Source organism: Oncorhynchus keta, chromosome 10, assembly GCF_023373465.1.
Source record: "Oncorhynchus keta strain PuntledgeMale-10-30-2019 chromosome 10, Oket_V2, whole genome shotgun sequence".
Classification (NCBI taxonomy): Eukaryota; Metazoa; Chordata; class Actinopteri; order Salmoniformes; family Salmonidae; genus Oncorhynchus; species Oncorhynchus keta.
Window position 1 is genome coordinate 51,026,016 of NC_068430.1, and position 21,779 is coordinate 51,047,794.

The 21,779-nt window shown below is 45.1% G+C and overlaps 1 protein-coding gene across 3 annotated transcripts in view; it reads left to right on the forward strand.

Annotated features, from left to right (window-relative positions):
• The window catches only part of LOC118388930 (solute carrier family 12 member 5-like), a 289,966-nt gene that overhangs the window by 166,363 nt on the left and 101,824 nt on the right, over positions 1-21,779 (forward strand). For all 3 annotated transcript variants that reach the window (XM_035778534.2, XM_052527249.1, XM_035778535.2), the window contains exons 2-3: positions 16,388-16,485; positions 17,882-18,022. In XM_035778534.2, coding sequence (XP_035634427.1) covers positions 16,388-16,485; positions 17,882-18,022 — 239 coding nt within the window. The remainder of the gene's footprint in view (positions 1-16,387; positions 16,486-17,881; positions 18,023-21,779) is intronic.

The window sequence follows — 21,779 nt, forward strand, 5'->3', positions numbered from 1 at the left end:
CGTCTGGCCACTCTACCCTGAAGGCCTGATTGGCGGAGTGCTGCAGAGATGGTTGTCCTTCTGGAAGGTTTCCCATCTCCACTAAGGAACTCTGGTGCTCTGTCAGAGTGACCATCAGTTCTTGGTCACCTCCCTGACCTAGGCCCTTCTCCCCCGATTGCTCAGTTTGGAAGAGTCTTGGTGGTTCCATACTTCTTCCATTTAGAAATGATGGAGGCCACTGTGTTCTTTGGAGCCTTCGATGCTGCATATGGTTTTTTTTGCGCCCTTCCCCAGATCTGTGCATCGACAAAATCCTGTCTCGGAGCTCTACGGGCAATTCGACCTAATACAGTTTAAAAGATACCAAAAACGATTTAGTCCAATCAACGTCAGCTAAATATGATGTGGCTTTCCATGGTACTGACTTCTCTCTGTGTGTGTGTGTGTGTGTGTGTGTGTGTGTGTGTGTGTGTGTGTGTGTGTGTGTGTGTGTGTGTGTGTGTGTGTGTGTGTGTGTGTGTGTGTGTGTGTGTGTGTGTGTGTGTGTGTGTGTGTGTGTGTGTGTGTGTGTGAAGCATGCGTGGGAGCGTATGTGCTTGCAAGTAGAAAAAAAACATGTCTCACCCTACTTATAGAGAAATGCGAGCAATGCCATCCTCGTCTTTCATATTGCCTGAACGTTCTTTGACAGTCATATACAGTACACCCACGTTTCCCAAACTCGGTCCTGGGGACCCCAAGGGGTGCACGTTTTGGTTTTTGCCCTACACAGCTGTTTCAAATAATCCAGGCTTGATGATGAGTTCATTATTTGAATCAGCTGTGTAGTGTTAGGGCAAAAACCAAAACATGCACCCCTTGGGGTCTCAAGGACTGAGTTTGGGAAACGCTGCAGTACATGCCTTTAGTTTTTGTTGTCCTCGGCTACCTGGCTAAAATGCTTGCTTGCTAGCCTAACTTCATTCTGTGGGTCTGCATGTTGAACTCCCATCCTCTCGGGCCAGGGGCACAATGTATAAATGTATGGTTGGATCAGAATTGCTATTATAGTCATTAGCCAGTAAGGAGAATGTCCAAATCCCTATCTCCATCCATGGCTAATTTAGGAATGGGTCGATTTTAGCTAGCTAGCCACCGGAGGACATCAACACAACGAGATGCAACAATGAAATGTTTTTCTGTCAATTACGTTTGAATTCTAGTGATGTGATTGGTGTGAAGCCAATTACAAAATGGCCTCCCTTGGCACTTTTTTTGGTGAGCAAGAATCATTCACAGCTGAACTCAATCAGTTTAGCTCAACACACATTTGCTATTATGTATTTATTTATTTTTTATCAAGGGAGGCAAAATGCCTGCTGGTTTCCATTGCATTCAATGTTACAGGCAGCCACAATGTCATACTGTTTTTGACCAGAACAGCATCAGATAGATGGGCTACACATTCAGAGACAGAGGGGCATTGTTCCGCTCGCGCGGATGCTTTCTCCGGTGAGATACTTTCAGCCTCTTGCGAATAGAAGGAAAATGATGAAACACAGAGACAAATAGATACATTACATTCAATGTATTTTTTTGTTGGTTAATTCTTTGGGGGGAGACTTCCCTTGGCATTCATGAATACACGCCACTGGCCTTTACTTCATTTTTTGCCCCAGACCATTGAAGGGCTTCAAGGATAAGTATGTGATCCTTCTAACAAAGGCAACAATCTCATTGGTCGAAAAGCTTTTTTTTGTGTTACATAATATCTAGCCCTTATTCCAAAACATTTCCTAGCATCATTGATTCAGAGAACTGCTGGCTATACATGATTGCAATGTCATCATGAGGTTTTACTCTGACTATAAAATGACGTTTTGTAAACGTTGGTTTAGCAACTAGGAAAAAAATGTATTAATCTGGTTATAAACTGATTAACCATATAACAACCAAAGTTTGAAATCTTTCCCATTTGCAAATTGGTGTAAAAATATGTTTTTGAATGTCGAGCTTCCAATAAATACTACAATTTCTACTACTCCCACTACTAGCTAAGTCATTCACTGAGTGCAATTTCTCCTAAGACAAATATTTAATAACCACCACTGCTTCTATTGTTGTATAAACTCATACAATTGCTTCAGGCAGTCAAATACAAGCCTGTCCTTTCCGTAATCATAGGGTCTATTCTTCCAGTGTTCTCTAGTGACAGCCTATCAGGCATAGTGAATCTATACACTCTCTATAGTGCAATACAGTACTTAACTCTCTGCACATAAGGAGAGGCACACAGAGAGCCAGGTTCTAATAAAGGAAATCAAACCGCACTTGGGCGACACTTGACAACCAGCTGTTCAAAGAAAAAGGAAAGCCTATCGCTCAGCTGACCTGGGCAGCACAGAGCGTATGGATAGACAAACACATAATGTACCATACGCTTCATGCCACGTGACATCCATGCATTCTATTCATTGTTGTTAATGTCTGCGCCATATGGAAGGGCTTGTCCAGTTCTGTTATCGTAAAGGCAAGTAGACCTTCAGCCATTCATGCAGTGCGTACATCTCTGCCTGAAGAAAAAAAACTGGGTTTGAAGCAATAACAGGCTACATAAATTAGCTATGTTCAGCATACTGTATGTACTCATCAAATCAAATTTTATTTGTCACATGCTTCATTAACAGCAGGTGAAATGTTCATTTACGGGCTCTTCTCAACAATACACAGAGATAAAAAAAGAGAAATAATAGAAAAATAATAACACATGGAATAAATACACAATGAGTAATGATAACTTGGCTGTATACATGGGGTAACAGTACCGAGTCGTGCTCTCTTCACGACTGTGTTGGTGTGTGTGGACCATGATAATTCCTTAGTGATGTGGACACCAAGCACCAAGTAACTTGAAGCTCTAGACCTGCTCCACTAAAGCCTCTTCGATCTGGATGGGGGCATGCTCAGCCCTCTGTTTCCTGTAGTCCACGATCAGCTCATTTGTCTTGCTGAAGCTGAGGGAGAGGTTGTTGTCCTGGCACCACACTGCCAGGTCTCTGACCTCCTCCCTGTAGGCTGTCTCATCGCTGTCGGCTTATCAGGCCTACCACTGTAGGAGAAAGGGAGAAAAGGAGGGGACTGAGCACGCACCCCTGAGGGGCCCCTGTGTTGAGGATCAGCGTGGTGGATGTGTTGTTGCCTACCCTCACCACCTGGGGGTGGCCCGTCAGGAAGTCCAGGATCCAGTTGCAGAGGGAGGTGTTTAGTCCCAGAATCCTTAGCTTATTGATGAGCTTTGAGGGTACTATGGTGTTGAACGCTGAGCTGTAGTCAATGAATAGCATTCTCACGTAGGTGTTCCTTTTGTCCAGGTGGGAAAGGGCAGTGTGGAGTGCAATAGAGATTGCATCATCCAAGCGTCGGAGCCAGTGTAGTACGATTCAATCTTAGTTCTGTATTGGCGCTTTGCCTGTTTGATGGTTTGTCGGAAGGCATAGCAGGATTTCTTATAAGCTTCCGGGTTAGAGTCCGCTCCTTGAAAGCGGCAGCTCTACCCTTTAGCTCAGTGTGAATGTTGCCTGTAATCCATGGCTTCCGGTTGGGGTATGTACGTACAGTCACTGCGGGGACGATGTCCTCGATGCACTTGTTGATAAAGCCAGTGACTGATTTGGAATAATTCTCAATTCCATCGGAAGAATCTCAGAACATATTTCTGTCTGTGCTAGCAAAACAGTCCTGTAGTTTGGCATCTGCTTCATCTGACCACTATTTCATAGACCGAGTCACTGGTGCTTCCTGCTTTAATTTGAGCTTGTAAGCAGGAATCAGAAAGATATAATTATGGTCAGATTTGCCAAATATAGGGCGAGGAAGAGCTTTGTATGCAGCTAATATGGAATTTTGTTATCAATGTTCATAAATTTCAATTCATCTTCTCGGTCTGCAACCCAGAGTTTGTTAAGGTTCAAGTTTAAATGAAATAGACTGAATTCCCAGCTTACAATAGTCAAAATGTTTATTCACGAGTGCACTCTCCAGTTCATTATACAAAGACATCCATTTTATACCATGCTCCTTACTTACGCACACACATGCACACGAACATTAGGAGATGTATCTTCTTCATACAGCTCATTGAGTGCGATTTTAGTGCCAACATCAGTCTGTGGTGGTATGTAGACACCTACGAAAAATGCAGATGAAATCCCTCTCTGTAGAATTTTTTTAACCTAGGCAAGTCATTTAAGAACAAATTCTTATTTACAATGACGGCCTAGGAACAGTGGGTTAACTGCCTTATCCAGGGGCAGAACGACAGATTTTTACCTTGTCAGTTCGGGGATTCGATCTAGTAACCTTTCAGTTACTGGCCCAATGCTCTAACCACTTAGATATCTGCCACCCCACCAAGATAGTGTGGTCTACAGCTTATCATGAGATACTCCGCCTCAGGCAAGCAAAACCTTGAGACTTCCTTAGATTTCATGCACCAGCTGTTGTTTACATATATGCATAGGCCCCAGCCCCGTGTCTTACCAGAGGCTGCTGTTCTATTATGCCGATAGAGTGTATAATCTGCCAGCTGTATGTTCTTAATGTCGTCGTTCAGCCACAACTCGGTGAAACATAAGATATTACAGTTTTTAATGTTCTGCTGGTAGAATATACATGCTTTCAGTTCGTCCCATTTATTTTCCAGCGTTTGAACATTAGCTAGCAGGACGGAAGGCAAAGGCAAATTAAGCACTCATTGCCTGATCCTTCCCGTCCGACTCATTGAAGAAAGAACTTGTTGTTGAGTAATCGCAGTTACAGCTCTTTTTCGGTCATAAAAGATTATGTACAAAACAACTTTCGAACAACGTGAAAAAACAAACAAAATAGCATGGTTCGTTAATGAGCCGATAAGACGGCAGCCATCCCCTCTGGCACCATCTTTATGATTTCATGGCTACAGATCTGAGTTCCAAGGGGTGATAGTCATTTAGACAGGTTACCTTGGTGTTCTTGGGCACAGGGGCTATGGTGATCTGCTTGAAACATGTAGGTATTACAGACTGGATCAGGAAGGGGTTGAAAATGTCAGTGACCTCCCGGGTGTTGCAGTGGTTAAGGGCGCTGTACTGCAGCGCCAGCTGTGCCATCAGAGACTCTGGGTTCGCGCCCAGGCTCAGTCGTAACTGGCCGCGACTGGGAGGTCCGTGGGGCGACGCACAATTGGCCTAGCGTCGTCCGGGTTAGGGAGGGCTTAGCCGGTAGGGATGTCCTTGTCTCATCTTGCACCAGCGACTCCTGTGGCGGGCCGGGCGCAGTGCGCACTAACCAAGGTTGCCAGGTGCACGGTGTTTCCTCCGACACATTGGTGCGGCTGGCAGTGCGGCTTGGTTGGGTTGTGTATCGGAGGACGCATGACTTTCAACCTTCGTCTCTCCCGAGCCCGTAGCGATGAGACAAGATAGTAGCTACTAAAACAATTGGATACCATGAAATTGGGGAGAAAAAGGGGTAAAATTCAACAGCTCATGCTCTGCGTATGCATCTTGGTAATTATTCTGGCCCTGCGGCCTTGTGAATGTTGACCTTGTTTAAAGGTCTTACTCACATCGTCTACGGAGAGCGTGATCACACAGTCGTCCAGAACAGCTGGTGTTCTCATGCATGGTTCAGTGTTGCTAGCCTCGAAGCGAGCATATAAGGTATTTAGCTCGTCTGGTAGGCTCACGTCACTGGACATCTCATGGCTTGTTTTCCCGTTGTAATCCGTGATAGTTTTTTATATATATGTTATCCTGGGAGGCTTGCTGGGCACACTAACACACACACACACATGCACGAGCACACACATCAGCTGTCACATCAACCACTGCAGGCTTGTCTGCTGACAGGGTGTCTGAAATCATGTTCAGCTCGGCTGACTCCACCCGCTGTCAGTCAACTAGGCTAAAAAGATTGGGTGTGGACATGCAGAACAAATCCCTCACCACTAAAAACGGAGGAACTTAAGATTCAAGACACATCACTATTAGATAATCAAGAACTTAGCATTTAGAATACATACACTGCAAAAAGTTGTACATTCAAACTGTTAACGGTTTTTGACTGTAAGAGTTGGTAAAAAAAACCTGGTGTTTGTAACTAGTTGATTATGATTGTGTCATTTAAGTTTTAAAAAAGTGTCACATGCTTCAAATACAACGGGTGTAGACTTAACCGTGAAATGCTTGCTTACAAGCCCAACAATACAGAGTTAAAAAATTATAATAAAAAGTCAAATAATAACACAAGAGGAATAAAATACACAAGAATGCAGCAATATACAGGGAGTACCAGTACCAGATCAATGTGCAGGGGTATGTGTTTGAGGTAGACATGTACATGAAGGCAGGACTAGGCATCAGAATAGATAATAAGACTACAATACAGATCAGAGTAGAGCAGCATATTATACGTGTAAAAATGTGTATGTGTGTGTGTTTATGTTGCTGGTCTGGGTGTGTGTGTTATGCTTGTGGGTGCATATGTACTGTAGTGTATGTGCAATTTAAGGCAGACAAAAGAAGACACTCTCAGTCCACCAGCGTCCACCAGGACACAACAGCCCCAGACACAGAGATACAGCTCTCTGCTCTCAACGAGCAGAAACTCTGTCCTTTCCTGAGACCAACCAGGTATGTGTCCCAAATGGAACCATTTTCCCTATTTTGTACACTAGGGCTCTGGTCAAAAGTAGCACACTATGTTGTAGGGTCCCGATTTGAACGCAGCCCAGGTCTTTCAAATATCCCAATACTAGTCCACCTAGGCTAGGGGCTGCTCCAAGTCTCTCTCACACAGATTGTAATCAAAAGAAGTAAAGGAGTTGGAGAAAACTCCTCACGCTTACTCGCTAGTTAGTTTGCCTTTCTCCCTTGTTTCTGACTAGGGACATTGGGTAGATTGGTGCATGTAATGTAACGTAGCAGTAGCCTCGGGTTGAGGAAGTTTCGTTTTCTGGTACTTGTTTCTGTGTTGTACAATGTAATGAGTTCATACGCAATGCTTGAGACATTCATAAGCACCCCACAATCATTCGTGTGTACTGAATGAAACCACCAAAATAGATATGGAGTTTGCTCTAATGTGGCAGATTGCTCTAACTGAACGTACGGTACAAACGAATGGTCCCTTACAGTGAGCATTTATTTATGAATGCTTAAGTGGTATTTATGCAGTGCTTGTGAAAGCTTTGCATAGTCATTTTCAACAGTCTTCGTGGCAATGCGTTAAAAGGGGGGAATTGTGAGGGTTTTGTAGGTGAATTGGATGTTGTAGCTGACACATGCGCCTTGGTGTTGTATCTGCACCGTTTACTGCAGAACTCCTGACTGTAGTTTCAAGTTTCATTAGTTGTGTGCACAGGATACACATTGTATACACCGTCCAATTACATGCTTACTTGCAGGTCCCTTCTTGACAATGCAACAACAATAAGAAATAATAAGATAAGATTACGAACATAAAGAAAATGCTCAGTAGGGCCTCCAGAGCAGCCCAGCGGTCTAAGGCACCGCTTCACATTGCTAGCTGCGTTACTACAGATCCTGGTTTGATACCGGGCTGTGTCGCAGCCGGCCACATGCATGCTGACACGGTCGTCAGTTGTACGGTGTTTCCTCCGACACATTGGTACGGCTGACTTCCGTCTTAAGAGTGCATTGTGTCAAGAAGCTTGGCGGGGTTGTGTTTCGGAGGACACACGGCTCTTGACCTTCGCCTCTCCCTAGTCCATACTGTAACTACCAATTGGAGGAGAAAAATGGGGTAATTCTTTTATTTTTTACATTTGCTCAGTTGAATAGAATAAACATTTTAGCATAAGTATAATACAGGAAGCCACCATTTTTTGTCCAATATTTACACGTGTTTTGGGGAAAGGGGGATTAGGTGAACGTTTTTACTCTGTGCAGTATTTGGCAATATGAGTCTGGAAGCAGCAGTTGCGATGTGTGTGTAATGTGAATGTGTGTGCTTGTGCGTATGTGGATGAGTGTATGTCTGTATGGGTGTGTGCGTGAGTGAGTGCATGTGTGTTAAGTTGTGGAGAGTCCTTGCAGGTGGTCAGTCCAGTTCAAGTGTTCAGCTGTCGGATGACTTGTAGATAGAAACGGTCTCTGAGCCTGTTGGTATCAGACCTCATGCTGCCCGAGCGAGTGAACATTTTATGGCTGGGGTGTCTGGGGTCCTTGGTGATGCTTACAAGCCTTCCTCAGGCACCGTTTCAAGTTGATGTCCTGGATGGGTAGGAGTAAGGTCCCAGTGGAGGGACTTGCAATTCCAGTACCAGGCTGTGATGCAACCGGTCAATACATTCTTGATGGTGCAGCGGTAGTATTTGGACAGGACGCGGGGTGGCATGCCAAAATTCTTCAGCCGCCTTTGAAGGTAGAGATGATGTTGCGCCCTCTTACACAAGAGTGGTGGTGTTGTTGGTCCATGTCAATCAATCAAGTAAATGTATTTATAAAGCCCTTTTTACATCAGCCGATGTCACAAAGTGCTGTACAGAAACCTAGCCTAAAACCCCAAACAGCAAGCAATGCAGATTTAGAAGGGCGGTAGCTCGGAAAAAGTCCCTAGAAAGGCAGGAACCTAGGAAGAAACCTAGAGAGGAACCAGGCTCTGAGGGGTGGCCATTCCTCTTCTGGCTGTGCCGGGTTGAGATTATAACCGTACATGGCCAAGTTGTTCAAAAGTTCAGAAATTACAAACAGGGTCAAATAATAATAATCACAGTGGTTGTAGAGGGTGCAACAGGTCAGGAGCAAATGTCAGTTGGCTTTTCATAGCTGAGCATTCAGAGTTAGAGACAGCAGGTTCGGCAGAGAGAGAGATTCGAAAACAGCAGGTCCGGGACAAGGTAGCAAGTCCGGTGAGCAGGTTAGGGTTCCATAGCCGCAGGCAGAACAGTTGAAACTGGAGCAGCAGCACGACCAGGTGGACTGGGGACTGCAATGAGTCATCAGGCCAGGTAGTCCCTGAGGCATGGTCCCAGGACTCAGGTCCTCCGGGAGGGGAGGGAGAGGGAGAGAGAGAATTAGAGGGAGCATACTTAAATTCACACAGGACACTGGATCAGACAGGAGAAATACTCGATATAACAGATATAATACTAGATATAACAGACTGACCCTAGCCCCCGACACAAACTACTGCAGCATAAATACTGGAGGCTGAGATAAGAGGGGTTGGGTATTACGCAAGATTAAGTTAAGTTCCTCAGTTAGGTGGTTAACCGATTTTTATACTCCAACGTCCATGGGTAGGTGGAGGGAGTCTGGAAGGGCATTTAGGAATCTTTCGGTTGTCCGAGAATTTATAGCACGGCTTTTGATGATCCCTGGTTGGGTCTAAGCAGGTTATGTTTTGCAATTGCAAACGTAAAAAAAATCTGCACTAAAAAATATCTGTACTTATTGGAGGCACAGACACTGTTTCATCCTTTCCTACGCTTAAATTACGTTTGCCTAACGAATGCCCCTGAAGCTGGGCTTGCAGCACAGTTATCCTCGCCGTAAGGCGATATTTCTCCTGTATATTATGAGTACAGCTTCTGCAGTCAGATTGTATAATATTAATGTTACTACTTAGCTTCGACTGGTGGAGGTCCTGCAGAAACATGTCCAAATAAAGCGTCTGAGGTGAAAAAGTTGAATGAAAAAAGGAAAAATATAAAACGGTTATTAAAAATGAGAAAGTAAAAACCATACAGTTGTCAGCTAGCTAGGTATAGTTAGCAACAAACCATTCAGCAGCACGTAAACAAGTCCACAAGTTGTGACCGGACTGTCAAGTCCTCAGCGATGTGGATGCCAAGGAACTTAAAACTGCTGACTCTTTCTACTGCAGCCCAGTTGATGTGGATCGGGGCATGTTCCTTCCTCTGATTCCTAAAGTCAACATTCAACTCCGTTGTTTTGCTGATGTTGAGGGAGAGGTTGTTGTCTCGTCATTGTTGGTTATCAGGCCTTCAACCGCGGCATCCTGTATCTTTTGGATGTATGCGTTTACATACACATGAGTTCTGATGTTGTTATGTCAACTTTTGGGTTCAGGAAATGTGTGGGAAATAGTGTGCAATCCAAATGCATTGCCAAAAAATCACCAGCCTTTATACCCTTCTACGATAAGCATGACAGATAATATGCAACTGCTACTTTTTGTGAATACGATAAAACAGGATCATCTTATTTTAAGATTTGTTGTCTCATACACACACACACACACACACACACACACACACACACACACACACACACACACACACACACACACACACACACACACACACACACACACACACACACACACACACACACACACACACACACACACACACACACACACACACTTCATTGAACATGTCAGGAAACTCAGCCAGTGGTGATGAATGGACCAGTTTAATCTGAATAGTCTGGTAAAGGCAGTTTGGCTACAGTTTCAGGGTCCATAAAAGGGCCCTTTGAAGTGAAGTGGCCTTTGTATTATGAAAGGTGCAGTTTACCCATAAACAGAGGGAGAAAATGGGAGCTTTAAGAAGACTAATGGAGCAGGAGCACAAAGGCTTTAACCTTACGGCATCCATGAAGCAACGGTGAAAGGGTGACATTAGACTTCTTTATGTGCCACTTTATGTGCCACTTCTGTCAAAAGAAGAACATGGTGATGACAGAGTGTTTGAATTGGAGAATGCTCACATAATAGGCTGGACCTCTCTCTCTTTCTCCTTCACTGTCATGTCTGTCTTGGTATTTAAGTCTTTTGTTTCTATATTTCTCTCAGCCTCTTCAACTTCTTTCTTTCTTTCCCTCGCTCTCTCCCCTCTCTCTCTCTTCATCTACATGCTCTCTCTCTTTCTCTCGGACCCTTTCCTAGTCCCTACTTCTCTCTCTCCCCCCTTTCCTCTGGGAGTGATTTCACACCTTTCCCTCCCATCTCTCTTCAGGGTAGGCTATTTTCTCCGGGTTCATGCCGTGAGATGGGTTTTCTCTGTCTGACAGGCAGTACTCCGAGAGCTCTACTTGTTCCCAGCTGTCAACAGAGACAAGGGAAAAGGGCTGTTGACAGTTCGACTGGGAGTGTGTGCTCACTGTCCTGTCATCTGGGATTTTGAGACAAGAATCTGTCTGAGCCAAGGGAGACAAGGGTCAGTCGGCAGGATACGCCTCAGGTGCTAATTTGCGGCGGCAATTCACACCTGCACATATTCCATTAAAATCGGTAGGCGAGATGTCGTCTTCGATCAGACCCGGCAAGTGGATAACTGATCCGGACCGAACGAACCCCTTTCCCCATCAGACCTGGCGTTTGGATCTCTCTCTCTCACGCAGTATTCAATTTGGGCCTAGCTCGTTTCTCCTCTGTCAGGAGCACCTTATCCAAAAATGTGCCAAGTGTAATAAAAGTGTGATAGGTTTTGGGTCAGCGTCCTGAATTGGCATCACTTTGGCACCGGTGCGGAAATTTTCCTCCGAGATTGGTTCACTGGCATGTGGGGAGTGAGGGTGAATTTTAAATGTATGACTTCATGAAAATATGTCAATCTCCTCTTCTCTGGCTTTGCTCCTCTCTCCCCCACTCCCCCACCGCCCTCTTCTTCCCTCCCTATTACACAGCTTAAAAAAGGTAAAGGAGTCGAGGTGTGAATCACCTTAGCTCTGCAGGCAATTATTCTACCAGTGTATAAGGAATTGGTTCAATCCCTCTTTCTTCCTCCCTCCCTCTCTCATCCTCCTTTCCGTGTCCCTTCTTCCTTCCAGCCCTGTCAAGCTCCACAGCCCACCAATTAATGCAACTCATGGCCCTCTAGGCAGTCACTGTGCAGGAGTGATGTTCCTCTGCCTAGTGGTTACACTGCACAGAACAGGGACTGCTCCTCTCCAAACCCTGCCTGCCAGGCTGCCAAGTACCTGGAGGACCATGATCGTGAAGCTCCAATGGGGATGCAGTACACCGCACCCCACTGCGGCGGCTTGCCTGACAGAGTCTGTTTTTGATGGAGCAGAGAGTCTGGGGAAAGAAGAACGGCCGGTCAAGTAGTGCACTATATAGGGAATAGGGTGCCATTTGGGACACAGCTCCACTCCACTGCCATTTGGCCACAAAGCTTTTTTAATACTTTCAATACTAATATTATACACGATACAGAGAGGGATTATAAAAGGGTATAGGTCCAAACCAGATGAGATAAGTCAGTTAAATCATGCAATAGGTATAATGATAGTGTATTGTATCCATTTTGCCCGTGGCGATTAAATGTACACATGAAAATGTCAATATCGGGTCATAAAATGACAAGGAACCTCACAAATTCAAATTGTAATGAAAAACAAAGAATAATATACAAATCAACGTGTGTTATTCTTAGACCCTATAATATCTGAATCGTCGTTTTCTCTTGCAGTAGCATATCCCACCCTCACCGCCAGAATCTAAAGACAGGAAACAAATGGAGTTTTGGAGGGGTCGCCGATTTGTATTCAACTTCCTGGACTTTCAAACAAGCATCCTTCTGCCAGGTGTCTGAGGCAGATAGCTGATGGATAGTCCTAGCGTTTAAGAGAAATTAAAGCTGATGTGCCCGGCTAGCGGTATGGCACGAAGCCGTGAGAAACAATTACAATGCCTACCCGTTCATGACGGGAAGACAACGTCGCTGGTCAACGTGCTAAGAGCTAGGATAGCTCTCTCCTAGCTCTCTTCGTAAATGTGCCAAAGTCCTTTTGCCCATTGCGTCTCCAGCCAATCAGAAAATGGCTGCCGTCAGCTTTTGGTCGGTTGAAGTTGAGAGCGGCTGTGTCAAAGGCGGAACCTCCGTGGCAGGGCGGCATGAAAAGTCATGTTGAGATTGCGCACCCGCTTAGTGCATATTGATAATAATTGGAGGGATGTCGTGCATACTCAGTTTTCCCAAGGGTAAATTGCTTTGTCCTGTCAATAGTTGGTTTGAGAGGAGAACATTGTTGCATTGCTATCATTGGTCGCATTCTATGTTAATTGGAAATGTGACAATATGACAGTATGACGTGCGTGTGTCAGTGGATGTGTGTGTGTGTGTGTGTGTGTGACAGAGAGAGAAGAGAGACAGAGATCGAAGGAAGGAAAGAAAGAAAGAGATCAGCTACATATCTATTTATGGCCCTATGTGGGCATGTGTAGGCATGATTTTATGTGTCCGTTTGTGTGTGTTCAAATAGCCCAGTGTTGGTTTAGTGACAGTGTGGGTTTGCTTTGCTTTCAGTTGGATACCGATCTGACATTTTCGCAGAGCGTAATAGTTAGCACTGATGGCTGCCTTAGAATCACACTCTATAATCTGCACCACATGAGTACTACAGTACAGATTGCATAGCAATGCTGACCGGACATCATTCACCTTATACCTACAGTTGTAACCATGTCAGCAAGCTGGGTCACTGCATCGAGATAACCCACAGCTCAATTATGGCACAAGGATGAGCAGTGAGCAGCACACCTCTGGGCTGAGCCAGAGGGGATGAGTGCATGAGGTAGCTAATGCACATGAATTAAGCCATTTGGCTATGCACTATGTGGGGGAAGAAAACTTTGGGATACTGCAAATATTAACATGTACCCCAGAAATGGGGGTCAGTTCCATGTTGGACATGGCACCTCTCTGTACGAAATACAATTCAATCCCTGAATTGCCTAGGGTTGAGAGGAAATTGACACCGAAACCCAGCAGCAAACACCCGTAAATGGCCTCTACCGTTGTTAGCTTAGCACTCTGAAAGAGTCAACATTCACTCTTGTGGCTCTTCACCTTCAAGGAGACCCCTTTAAACTCTGTCCACATTTTGTGGGGTGCTATCTGTGCAAGAGCTGCGCGAAGCTGAAAATATGAGCTTCTGCGCTGCGCTACACTGAGCTTGTGCATTCTACGCAGCACAATCACCCACTGTACAATGGAAAGCTCAGATGTTCAAGTCTTAAGCTAACTTCCGGAGACTGTCAATTGTTCCATTCGTAAACAATAGGAATACCTATCGCAACATCAACGGGTATGACACAAAAATACTTGTCTACTGTTCTTTCTGAATAATCACTACGATGCTCCAAGGCAAATAACAAGAGAAAAATAATAAGGAATTTATGAACACATTATATCCCCCTGCTTCTAGCCCAGCATTTGGTTTGTGACAGTGGGGGTTTGTAGGGACCATGTTAGAAACCGTTTTTAAAAAAAGCAATAAGGCACTTTGGGGGTTTGTGGTATATGGCCAATATCCAGGCACTCTGCTTTGTGTCGTGCCTAAGAACCACCCTTAGCTGTGGTATATTGGCATTGTACTACACACCCCAAAAAATGCCCAAAATGTTAGGAATCCCTCTCTACTCATGGCCACATCATATATATCATTGAAATCTGCTCAAATGTCATTTTACACCAACTCACAGAACCATTTAACCAAGATGTAGTTAAATAAGCAGCGGTGACATTGACTAGCAGCAGGGGGGTGGAGACAGGAGGATGAAGAGGGAGGGGGGATTCTCCAGGGGCCTGCAAGTGACTGGAAACCTTCAAGAGCCTCCTGCCAGGAACATAACGTGCTCTCGAGTGGTGACGCGCCAGATGCCTTGTCACCTTTTGATAAGTAATCATCGTCTGCTGCATAGCGCTGTCTGTGACGTCACCGTTTTCTGATAATATCAATATATAGGATATACCTTGTACAGTATATGCCTCCTCATATATTTACTTTGTAACTGAGATATGGGGAAAGGGGAGTACACAATCAATGGTATATATACCATACATTCCAAGTTTGGGAATATTGGAATGTTTTTCAATCAAGCACTGTGACATCATATGCATAGGGATTTCAGTATAGGATTTACTGATGATATTATGATACATGACATACCATAGGGCATATGCTGCAGCACCAGTTCATACTGTCACTGACATTTGGAATAGTGAGTAGATCATCAATGTTATTACACATCATCTTTGGGACCGTTGATGACATTCTACTTTTGAGAAAGGACATTTCAGGTAGGTACTAAACACAGACTGTATTCTTCCCCCAGAGTCAAAGCTTGGTTCACAAAGTACTTGCTGACTGCCTCTTTAAGCGATCAGTTACAGTTTGCATGGCGGGATGAGATTGACGAACGATAAGTAGAGAAGAGGGTCAAAGAAAGAAAAAAAAAGGGCAGGATGTCTTTGAGGACCATCACTTATTTTCATACATTCAAAATGGTTCCTTTTGATGTTGGAATTCCAATTCATTTACTATCAGGAGAGATGGGCCGGGGGAGAGATAAAGGATATGAGAGTTTTGTAGACCACTCACTTTTAGAGTGTATTACCCTGTCAAGCACAACACTGCTCAAGTATGACTCAAGCTGTCTCTTCTTTGATGATCTAAGGAAGGCTGCCAGGCTGTTCAGCAAAAGATCAAATGACCTGGGCTTTGAATCCCAGGGGAGTCTTACAACAGCCTAAAGCCTTGTGTTCGTATGTGCGTGCGGGCATTGATTTCTTTACAACATAGTAGTGATTCCTGTATATTAATGTACAGTACAGTGCATGTGTGCAGTTTTCTTCTGGAGTACATCTGATATTGTTGTCTATGGGTGGAAATATATGACGTGCCCTGAAAAACCCACAACATGTTGGATTAAATGGACAGGCCTACATTTTAAACAGAGCAGGTATTTTTGGTTGGGTGTGGGGCGACGTGAGCTGGAATTGAAGTACCGCCAGTAGCTTTTAATATTCTCCTTCCGCAGCTCTCTGTCTCTTTGCCTCCCTCTCTCTCTCTCTCTCTCTCTCTCTCTATCTCTATAATTTTTTTCCATTTCCCTTTCTCTGTCTCTCAGTCTCTCATCACCCACTCTCTCCTTCACTCCCCCATAGAGAGTACAGAGGGGGCATGCAGTTAGCGGTACACTAACGTCAACCGCACAGGCTGCGTTTTCACTCAAAATAGCTTGACTCGTGGCACAGTCCAAGACATGACCCCAGGTGAGAGGAGCTCAGAGCGTAAATTAAAATATGTGTTTCAGGGAAGGTCGTCCTTGCAAGTTCGACTGACAGGCAAGCGAGTGTGAAACCCAGTGGACTTTTTTTTTTAAAGTGAGCACTTAACTGGGGCTATCAGCCCTGTTCAAAGCCTTGCAGTCCCAAAACATGACATCACATATGTGATGGGTCTCTTGTTTGGGGAATGAAGCTCTGATGGGCAACGGCTTCTGTTTATTCATAAAGACGTAGTGAATCAAATTACGCATTGCGCTTTTAAGGTATCAAATTGTAGAACAGGGAGACGTGAGAAACATTTGACCATTTTAGGTATTGAATAGAATGGGGATGCATTGTATTTCAGCCCATCTGATGATGGTTCTGTGTCTCTTCTGTCAGGTGATGGGAACCCCAAGGAGAGCAGCCCTTTCATCAACAGCAGTGAAGCCACAGAGAAGAGCCAGCAATACGATGGCAAACATATGGCTCTGTTTGAGGTATGTATAGACACACACACACACACACACACACACACACACACACACACACACACACACACACACACACACACACACACACACACACACACACACACACACACACACACACACACACACACACACACACACACACACACACACACACACACACACACACACACACACATGCAGGAACGAATGCACAGACAGACGGACGGACGGGCGGACGGACAGATACCTACTCATGCATATGCAACGAAAGCCAACTGTATGATGACCAGAGTATGGTCCTGCCTGTGAGACTGGAATTTGTAGGCAGACACACACACACACAAACACACACACACACACACACACATTCACGGATCAGCGAGTGATTGAATAAGGGCCCTGGCATCGATTAATGAGGGTAATTACTGTTTGAAGGGCGAGTGATCACCTCAGGTTAATACAAGCACAGTTCCAAACTGCTACGGAAAATGACTGAGACAAAGCCATTTACCTTCATAAGCAAAAAGCCAAGTGTATTACATTTGAAATGATGAGTGGTTTGCTGCATATATACTGTTTTAAGTAGCTTGTATTCATATTGCACATTTTATATTTTACACCCCAATTTTGTCATATTGCTTCCCGCTTTATTTTGCATCATGTCATCTTCCTTCATGCAGGGAATCCATCATGCAGGGAATCTATCATGCAGGGAATCTATCATGCAGGGAATCTATCATGCAGGGAATCTATCATGCAGGGAATCCATCATGCAGGGAATCTATCATGCAGGGAATCTATCATGCAGGGAATCTATCATGCAGGGAATCTATCATGCAGGGAATCTATCATGCAGGGAATCTATCATGCAGGGAATCCATCATGCAGGGAATCCATCATGCAGGGAATCCATCATGCAGGGAATCCATCATGCAGGGAATCCATCATGCAGGGAATCTATCATGCAGGGAATCTATCATGCAGGGAATCCATCATGCAGGGAATCCATCATGCAGGAATCCATCATGCAGGGAATCCATCATGCAGGGAATCTATCATGCAGGGAATCCATCATGCAGGGAATCCATCATGCAGGGAATCCATCATGCAGGGAATCTATCATGCAGGGAATCCATCATGCAGGGAATCCATCATGCAGGGAATCCATCATGCAGGGAATCCATCATGCAGGGAATCCATCATGCAGGGAATCCATCATGCAGGGAATCCATCATGCAGGGAATCCATCATGCAGGGAATCCATCATGCAGGGAATCCATCATGCAGGGAATCCATCATGCAGGGAATCCATCATGCAGGGAATCCATCTTATGTCAATATGCTCACTACTTTGCCTACTGCAGTTTTATTATGGAATTGACCAATTGTTATGTTACCCTGTTTGTGTCAATGTACTTTGCAGGAGGAGATGGAGACCAGTCCCATGGTATCGTCTATGCTCAGTAGTCTGGCCAACTACTCTAACCTCCCCCAGGGCAGCAAGGAGCACGAGGAGGAGGCCGACAATGAGGAGGAAGACAAAAAGAAGAAGAAACCTGTCAAGGTAAGTTGCTATTGCAACACAGGTCAGTCAGACCAGTAATACAGCACTGGTCACTCAGACCAGTAACACAGCACTGGTCAGTCAGACCTGTAACGACACTGGCCAGTCAGACGGCAGGTAGCCTAGTGGTTAGAGTGTTTGACGAGTAACCGAAATGTTGCAAGATGAAATCCCTGAGCTGACAAGGTAAAAATCTGTTGTTCTGCCCCTGAACAAGGCAGTTAACTCACTGTTCTGAGGCTGTCCTTGAAAATAAGAATTTGTCCTTAACTGACTTGCCTAGTTAAATAAAGGTAAAAAAAAAAAGAAAAGACCTGTAACACAGCACTGGTCAGTCAGACCTGTAAAATAGCACAACTCAGTCAGAGCCTGACTCACAGCATTTTCACCCTGAGTTTTTCCCCATCTATTTCTGTTTGGTTTCATTCTATATTTGGTTCTCGATTATTTTTTCTGGCTCTCTGTTTACCTTCCTCATTTTTGTCAGTCCTTTTTACCTGGACTGTTCCTCTGCATTAGCGTTTAAGTTACTTACTGTTACAGTCTTTTCAGTTGCCACTTTCTTTTATCTTCCACTATATCCCTGCACCAACCTCCTACCCACCAGTCCAGGGAAATGGCTGACTAGAGCAGAGAGTTGAGAGATAGATATATTGGACTCAGTACTCCTCCAATGGAAGTGCCGGGCAGCAGAGGCTAATCTTCCCGGTCACCTTCCCCGGCCCTTCGATACTTAATTAGCCTGCTCGGTACGCCAAGCAGCTGCTTCTCCAATCAGCAGCCCATTCCAAAGGCAATCTCCCCGTCAACAGGAGAGGCTTTTCATTAAGGCAGCCCGATGGCGTTTGTCATTCCGACAACGATCCCTTTCTCTCTCCTATCCTGTTTCCTCTCTCTCCCTTTCATCATCAACCCATTGAGTATGACAGGCCGGGCGTTTTGTACGGCGCAGTGTGAAAAGAGAGATTAGAGGGTTTTCATACCGTGTGACATCAGGGAACAGTCTGGAGGTTGCCGGGGTTAAGATGGACACCGTTCCCCCAATCTGTGGGGGCTATTGGGAAGAATTATGATGGTGTGGTGAAAAATACTGCATCCCCATCTCTGATGGTGCTTTCCTTCCAGGTCATTGTGTTTTGCAATGCCTCTTCATTTTCTCATTAGAAGCCCCAGTCTTGCATTAGTATTCATGCCGGTAGCCCTGCGAAGATTGTATCTTGATTAATGTTGCTTCATGTTATACTACAGTTCCGTCTGCAGTTTGACAGTGTTGATAATCGAGCTAAATGGAGATTTCACAGCTTACATATGCCCCTGCTTAGCAAACAGTAGGGTTAAAACTAAACAGTATTCATTGCTATCCTGTAGCAGAATATTCCAGCAAGCAGGAATGACCATTTAGTAATAATTCTGGCCTGCAGCACTTCATGTTCTTCCTATGCACTTGGCTCAATGACACACATGCACATATAGACATAGGCACTTTTTCTACCCATGCACAAACATCCCCCGTTCCCCCTTTCTCTCTCTCTCCTCTCCCGTCCCCTCTCACATTCACCATAGACATACAAATACACACACACACACACACACACACACACACACACACACACACACACACACACACACACACACACACACACACACACACACACACACACACACACACACACACACACACACACACACACACACACACACACACACACACACACCTCTTCTTCTCACCTCACTCACTCCCTCTCCTCTCCTTCTCTCTTCTACCTCTCCCTGCCACTGTCTCTCTCCTACACACACACACCATTGACCAGTGTGCAGCGGGTTAATCCACACCTGTCGGCGGACATTTGGAGGGAGATATTTGGTGCCCTCTCTCCTCTCTCTCTTCCCCTCTTTAGTAATTCAGCACACCTGAGCTGAAACGCATTAGCCCTGTCAACTCCTGTTTGCGCAACAGAGCGCGAAGATGGCATTGCAAGCTCCTAGCCCCCGCTTCCCACACCTCTCGTTGCACCTCAGCACTTGTATTGCTTTAGAAGTCGAGGTAGAGCATCTGTGCTCGCTCTGCTTACTATATTATCACCTCAATTGTACAGTACTGTATACCCTCCAGCTACGTCAGCTTTCTTCCAGACAGTTACTGCAGTAGTGAGTTCAAGTCCGCTCTTCTCTTTTCCCCTCAGCAACAGATCTTCTTTCTTCTCCTCTCCTTTCTTCTTTTTTTCCTATTTCCTAATCTCCTCAGCCGTATCTCCCCTCCTAGTTTTTGTCTTGTTCCATCCTCTGCAGCGAGGTCGTCCATTTCCTCTCATTTCCTCTACCTTTTTTTTCTCTCTTCATCTTTCCTCCTCCCTCACCTCATCTCCTCATTTCTCTTCTCCTCTTCTCTCACCTGACCCCATTTATCTCATTCTCCCCACCCAAAACCAATCTCTCATACCAGGAAAAAGCTGTCCAAATGCCTTAACCAGTCCTCTATATATCCTCTGAAGCTGCCTACACACTACATGACACACAACACTTAACAGAGTTCTAGAAGCACATTTAATGGCTTTCATGATGGCATTTATGCAATGCGTGAGAAGATAAATATCAAACGTGTTTTGCTTTTGTTCAGGAGCCTGTACAACATTAGTAGACCATCTGTAGACAGCGCTCGTAGAACCTTTCACATAACACGAAAGAAGGAAGGCAGCAGTCCCATTCCTTGAGTGCTTTTTCTATATTGGATAGAGACTGTGAGATAAAGAAAGTTGAAAGAGGGTTTGTGTCAGAAGGGTGCGGGCCAGATTAGAATACACACCGACACACGTGGTCTGAATTCAGCGACACTAACAGCTAAACAACCCCAGGCCATGAAGGGTGCATTTGTAAAGAATCCTTATCGGCCTCCAGTGTTTGTGTCTGTGGAGAATAAGAGGGCCCTGCGAGTGGTCTCAGGTGGCTGGGGTGGCTAAGGGTCGAGTGAGGGGGCGATTGAGTAAGGGTTGGCGAGGATGGGGGCACCTGGGTAGCAAGGTGGCAGAGAGCTGGTTCTGAAGCAGCTGTTACGAGCGGGGGGGTTGGCAGGAGGTGGAGCCTGCTGTGGGACCACCACACCTGAGCCAGATAGCACTGGGCTGACTGCGTATCCCAGGGGGTCGTGGGGCAGCTGTCTCTTCTCAACACCGCGGCGCCAACCCGTAGTGGCAACGCGGTCGCCGCTTTCTCCGTTCTCGACTGTTCCAGCTCCAACGGTCCAGAGGGAAATCACCAGCCGATTTTCTATTGGGCCTCACTAGTTCTCCCGATTCTAGAAGTCTAGGTCCGGGAATGAAATGCCAATTGAATGTGAATGGAAGTGGAGCTCCCTAAAATAGAGCCATTGGATCCCCCATACGGAGTAATTCAATAGAAACAAGTGTCCCATCTGCTGTGGCTACTTCTCAATGTAGACACATTCTTTTTTTTGTTTTTCAATACGTTTTTTTCTTCCCAATCTTGTGGCATTTTGGCCAATCTCAACAAGTGTATTGTTGGTCATTATTATTGTGTAGGCTACAGGACATGCTCACTGTCTATCTGCCTGGTAGCGTTATAATAATCTTACTGAGACCCTGCATGTGCCCCAAATGGCACCCTATTCCCTACATAATGCTCTCAGGTGGCTGCACTGTCGAGGGAATAAGGTGCCATTTGGGACAGAAAGTTAACAAATAACCCTATGTTGTAAACAGTGTTGAAGCTTGTAGATAGCAATTTTCACAGCTTTTTCCAA